The 6,615-nt window shown below is 36.2% G+C and overlaps 1 protein-coding gene across 1 annotated transcript; it reads left to right on the plus strand.

Moving 5' to 3' along the window:
• Positions 1–3,178: 3,178 nt before the first annotated feature.
• Positions 3,179–4,722, plus strand: LOC145121885 (F-box protein CPR1-like). The gene is made up of 3 exons (XM_079057569.1): positions 3,179–3,185; positions 3,312–4,339; positions 4,606–4,722. Exons 1-3 carry the CDS (start codon positions 3,179–3,181, stop codon positions 4,720–4,722), a joined length of 1,152 nt encoding a protein of 383 aa, XP_078913695.1.
• Positions 4,723–6,615: the final 1,893 nt, after the last annotated feature.

Consider the following 6,615-nt stretch of genomic DNA (forward strand, 5'->3'; position numbering starts at 1 on the left):
ATATATGGATGGAGCAGCCTTGGTATCGTTGGAGTGAGGACACGTCACCGTTTTGATAATGAAGAGGACTGAAATGACATCTCCTTGATCATTCCAGCTATCATACGAGGGTAGCCGATATGAGCAATTCAAATCTATCCGCCCACGATTACGTTAGAAATTTTGGGAACATGGTGGGTCCAACTACAGGGGCTGTTGGAGCAGGTCTTGGAAGGAACTTCCATCAAGCAGCTAAAATCGGAACTCTGAGGATCATACAACAACTTAGTCGTTGGTGAGGATCATACAACCTTAGGAACTTACCCACATAATGCAATTGGCGGTAATGAGAACTGTGTCGATGGAAGAGCGGCACGATAGGGGTGGGCCATTCCGATCAACAACAATACCAATGGGCTATGGAAGCAATGTGGAAGCAATATGAAGCATTGGAAACCGATATAGGAAGGAACTTCCATCAAGAAGCTAAAATCGAAAGTCAGATCTTCGGTGAGGGTCATACAACCCTAGGGATTGACCCACACAATGCGATTGGCGGTAACGAGAACCGTGTTGATGGGAGAGGGGCATGATCGGGGGTTGGCCATTCCGATCAACATATGGAGATATGGTAACCTCCTATGGGAAAGTTAGAGGTAGCATGGGGATAGCTGAGGACGTTCAAAAGATTTTCAAAGGATGAACTCGCAGCTAAAGGGCAAAAGGGTTATGCTTCAAATGTGATGCCAAGTTCGCACCAGGCCATCAAGTAGTGTACTGAGAGACGAACATGAAGAAGAGGATCAGGAAGAACCGTCTAATACAAACTAGGATCATGCTCACTTAGATACAATGGAAGTCACATTAAACTCGGTTATAGTGTTAACGCTCCATAGACTATGAAACTACACAAAAACATGGGCGGTCTTGAAGTGGTGGTACTAATTGATGGCGGGTAACTTCATCTCACAAGGCATTGCATGAAGTACTGGTAAAAAAAATTGATTCTCGTGTTTCACGATCTACTAGTCGTAGATGATTTCTTCCCTCTAGAGTTAGGTCACCAATGTAATATTAGGTATTAAATGGATGCAAACATGGGGGATATGATTGTAAATTCGAAAGATCTTACAATGACATTTTGGAAGGGAAATGGAGTGTTACATAGGTAGGAGATCCGAGCTTGTCTAAGAATCCAGTCTCTTTCAAATCATTCTTCAGGTCGTTATTACATTATGAACAAGATGCGTTTATAGTATCACCGAATTGGTTAGCATCGGAGGTTACTGAATCGAGTGAGGCTTCCGAGGCCGTCAAGGCCCTTATCGCAAAATTGGAGGGCATGTTTAATCTTCCAGGCGAACTAGTGCCCCATATGGACACATTCTTGTTTCTCGAATTACGGGAATTCTACCCGTTTCTTATTATAAATCTCCCATGATGTATATCATCCTTAACCGTTCATCTTCTTCGTTGGTGTTGTCATCCTCATTTGTATTGTTCTTAGTGCCGACCTTCTCTACTATGTGATTTGCTACAACACTATCCTTTATCTTCATAAAAAATGACATTCATTGTAAATTTGATTTTTTTTAATATTGGGATTGAGCAAATTATAGGCCTTAGATTCAATGAAAAATCCAATCCTAACAGTATAGGATCCGCGCTCCTGTCATGAAGCTTCATTCTCTATTGTTATGGTACATGAACATTTGTTAAACAACCAAATACACATAAATATGAAACATAGGAGCGATTACTACTCCACACTTTTTCAGGATTGATATCTATCAAAGTTGTATCGGTAGATCTATCCATAAAATAGTTTTTTAGTTGTTTACTTCTTCCCAAAATCTATTTGGCATTCATTGTTAGATAAAACAACTCCTAGCCATTTTAATAATGATCGTTTTTTTTTCGTTTAGAGATTCCATTTTGCTAGTCCATGTAAGCATTTGTACGCAAGTTTTATTTCTATTCCCTTTTCCTTACATGTTTCCTTAAATTCATCAAGTCGATTTCAACCCTTTGTTATATCTTAGACACTTCACTAGAAAACATGTTCCCTTCTTAACTAATTTCTTGAAACATTTGAAGTAGTAATGTGTCTTAATTTTTCTATATCAAAAAGATATGCCAAAAAGGTTCTCCTAAATTCATCAATAAAACAAAACTTGTAACTCTTATTATTGTTTGACATGGTCTGTAAAGGTCTACATGTACAAGTTCCATGTACAATTTAAGTTCCACAACCATGTGTGCCAAAGTTACGTCTCAATTGTTATCTTTTTGTGAATGGTGATCAAGCGGTCTTCTTTGCGACTGGGTTGAGGTTGTGATTCAATAGACAGCATAAACATGCTACTTGCACCCATTAAGGTCTTAATAATCAAACGTTTGTTGGGATGAAAAATCTTACACATTCCTTTTGTCAAGATATCTTGACCACTTTCTTGTAGCCGTGACATAGTAAGATTTGTTCCTCGACTACAAAACATTGTACATATCAAAAACAATATGATTGATTCCATTCAATTTGATCTTAGCATTACCTTAAGCAGGCACGTTAGTTATTATTTTGTTTCCAAGTTTAACTATGGTCGTGTGACTTTGAGAACCATGATCAATCTCCATTCACGTGGTTCGAATATCTCAAATCATGTAACCATCCATATCCTTTCTTAACTTCTTCTATGTAGGCCACTAGAAGCAGTTCACTGTTAGGGTGTGAACACTTGATCAAATTCAATGGAGCATAGATATTTCATTGGGGCATTTGCAATGTTAATGGAGCACTTAGATAGGGATGTCAAAAAGTCTCGTGGGACACCGATCCCATGTTTGAGGGATTTGTTTAAAAAAGTAGGGGCAAGGACGGGGGTGAGGGTAGAATTAACCCCCGTTTTAACTTCGGGGCAGGGGTGGGGTGGGTAGTCCAGTCCTGAAAGTCCCATGGGGTCCCGTTAAGATATTATATATATATATATATATATATATATATATATATATATATATATATATATATACCAACTCATGATAAATACATGTTAGTTGACTTTTTAAAGGAAGCATAAGAGAAATACTCAAGAAAGAAGGTATGTCATTAACACTGATTTTAGTAGTTATAGCAAAGCAAGTATCAAAGGTCATGATCTAGATGGCATTAGTAATCTTATGGGTATTGAAGTACTAATCATATATGGCAGGTTTGTAAAAGCCATCTCAGTAAATGAATCTCTCTAAATGGTAAAATATTGTGGTAATAATTTCATCATATCATGTTTTGCATTTATGAGTGTTGATAACTAAAATCCCTAATAAATACACCATAGAGCTTCACGGTGATGTCCTTCCAAATATACTGAAAAGATTGAATGTGAGGGATCTAATCCGATGCAAAAGTGTGTGTAAGTCTTGGGAAAAATTGATCTCTGACTCTGGTTTCATTAAATTCCATATGAACTATAGTTACCAAATTGATTACAAAAACAATGATATAGATAGGAGGATTGTTATGTCAAGGGTCTCTTATCGCAACGGGTCGCATGTTTGTGATGTTGATGACAGATTCTTTGATGATCGTGATTGTCATCTTCTTGGTTCTTCCAATGGACTTGTATGCATCTCTTCTTTTTCTTCTCAACTTGTAGTAGCTAATCCCTCAACTAGAGAGGTTCAAACACTACAAGACCCTCAAATTCATGATACCAAGCATTTATGTTGGGGTTTCGGCTATGATTCATCTACGGATGATTACAAGGCTGTATTAGGGTTCCGTAAACGTGTTGGTTGGACATGTTTTCAAGTGTTAAGTTTGAAATCAAATGTTTGGAAACTAATTGGAGATGTAAAGTATTCGTTTCTTAGTAGGATTGGTATCTTATGCAATGGGGCACTTCATTGGATTATGAAAGATTCTTCATCTCCAAATAAGAAGAGAGACATTACTTCGTTTCGGTTATCTGAAGAAAAATTTATCAAAATTCCCCAACCTGATGATGAGCGATATGAATCTGGTGTTGCTAGCCGCCCAAATATGAATTTAGGTATTATGGAAGATTGTTTATGCGTATTTCCTTGTGATGGGTTTAATGATAACGTATGGATGCTGAAGAACTACAATGGAAAGCTGTCTTGGGGAATGTTTGAAAAGGAGTGTGATATGAGCTTAGCTTTACAATGCTTGAAAGAGCAGGAACATTACATTCCTAAAAAGAGAACATTGTGTCGTGAGATGCTGTTCTACAAGACTAGGGAGTATATTTGTGCCCCTATCTATATGGAGAGTCTTGTATCTCCCTATGTTAACGGGAGGCCAAAGAGAAAGACAGAAGAGATTAATAGCAAGAAGAGTTGTAAGGTGCGTTCATTTTGTTTATCATATAATACAAACTGTGGAATTATATCTTGATTCTGAATTCTTATTAATGTATATGATGATTCTTGTTCATCCCTAAAAAACTGTGTTGATCTTGGCCTCATAGCTCAATCTTCATGTTTACTCATGGGATGCTTTCATTTTCTTTTGTAATATATGAGGTCTGCAAATGGACATTATCTATAGTTTATAGTTTTGATCATTGAACTAACTTAAGTTTGTTTTTTCCTTATTCTATTTACATTTAGATAGTGTTTGGTATCATGGAGTATGGTAAGGAATGGAATGGTTCATTCCATAGGAATGAGAAAAGTCTGTTTGTCTTGCCCGGTGGAATGGAATGGGCAATTCTTGAAGCAATTTGATTTCTTCCAGTTTTTTAATTGTCACTGCGTTGTCGTTTGGATGTTTTTTTAAATTTCCATTATGGAGTGGATAGAAACTAAGCCTAGCTAACTGATCTAACAAGAAAAAGACCTTATTCCCCTCACTCCTCTACTTAAGCCACAACTGACAGGACTAAACGTAAACCTAATAAGAAGTGTAACAGACTCATTAACTTCACCCAGTATACATTTGGCCTTTATTCATTTGTATTCTTGCAATGCACTTCAATTGCAACTATTATTTACTCTTTGAGTCTAGTATATATAATGTTGACTGTTCACTGACTTCCCATTTTGATTTCTCAGTTGATTAAGCGAGACCCTTCGGTTCCAGGAGCAAGTGGAAAAGTTTGAGGCTGTTGAAGCAGTTTGGATGATATGGCATTGCTTGTTCTCTCTGCCATAAAGATAGCTTCTGATAGTTTTTAGTATCTTATGTTAATAAATTGTGTTTGATGGATTTCAAAAGCTTGTGCTTGATGGATTTCAGAAACGTATGTTTGATGTTTTTAAAGTGTGATGAACTCTTACTTTCTAGTAATATTGTGTCTGATGATGTTAAAAAATCCTTTGAATACCGTCACTTTAGTTTTAACCATCTTGTGGAAAGCTTTTAACAAAAAATGTTATGATAGACTTTCTCATAAAAGTGTATGCCTTCATTTAGATATCTATGTTTCTTTAGATCGCATTAGTATTATTGATGCATGTTACTATTTTGATTCTTAATTTTTTTATGCAGGATCTACTCATGTTCATATGGTTACTACATCCTGGTTCTTGATTGTCATGTCATTTCATTTTCTATATCTTCATTTGCTTAAATTTCTTATGTTTGATCTATTCATTTTCTGCAAGTATACCATCAATAAACCAGCTATGATACGCTCTTGCGGATATGTTCTCCGTCTTGTAATACTGTTGTGCTTGATATGATTGAATTTGTTAGGATGGTCACCATGCAACACTTGGTTCTCAATCAAAGTGCCACTTCACTCATTCCAACCTAGTGGACAAACAATGGAGATAATTTTTTGTTGAATAAAGTCCATTAATAAACAATATGTCACATTCTTTAAATGTTGAGTTTGTGTAATGTTTTTTTCTACTTAATGTAGGTGGATCCCCAATGTAAATACATGATAGTAGAAGATTATCAAGATACTATTTTCATACAAAGTCTTGGAATCTATAGAAACGTTTACTCGTGTATAGCATTCTAGAACTACGGCTCAACGTTCGTCTGTGACGTATTGAACTTAATGGGTCATAGCACCAAGCTATTATAGGACAAAAACCTTTATTTTTGGATTGTGGACACAACTATTACTTTAAGTTAGAGATATATATTACAATTGATGTTAAAGTATAAACTCATTATGTGTAATTTTGGTTAAACTCATTCATTTCTTGAAAAATACTATTTCTTGAGATTCTATATGAGTAGGGCGGGGATTCACTTTGGCTCGACTGTGAATGATAGTCAATAAAACTTGGATATCAAATTAGATTGCGTTATACACGATTTGTAAGTACTATTATGACCTGTAATGCAATTATATGTGGCAAAATCTACTTGGGAATTATTCACTCAAAAAACAACTTCAAGTTTGGCTGCAAAACAGGAAGTCGAGAACTAAACAAGAGTATGGCTTGTTTGTTTTAGAATGCAAGAGTTTGACCCTAGACTTACTGATCAAATCATGTATGTATACCCAAAATTTCATTAAAGTGGATCAGCAGTTTTGGACATTGGCAGCTTGCCTTAAAGCCATCAGTAGCAGCCTTCACTACCTACACTTTTGGCATCAATGTTTCATGACCTAGGCTTCAAAATCTACATGTCATTCAGGGCTTAAATACCTACGCCTT

This window comes from Lactuca virosa, chromosome 6 (genome assembly GCF_052849685.1).
Source record: "Lactuca virosa cultivar CGN04683 chromosome 6, Lactuca_virosa_CGN04683_v6, whole genome shotgun sequence".
Classification (NCBI taxonomy): domain Eukaryota; kingdom Viridiplantae; phylum Streptophyta; class Magnoliopsida; order Asterales; family Asteraceae; genus Lactuca; species Lactuca virosa.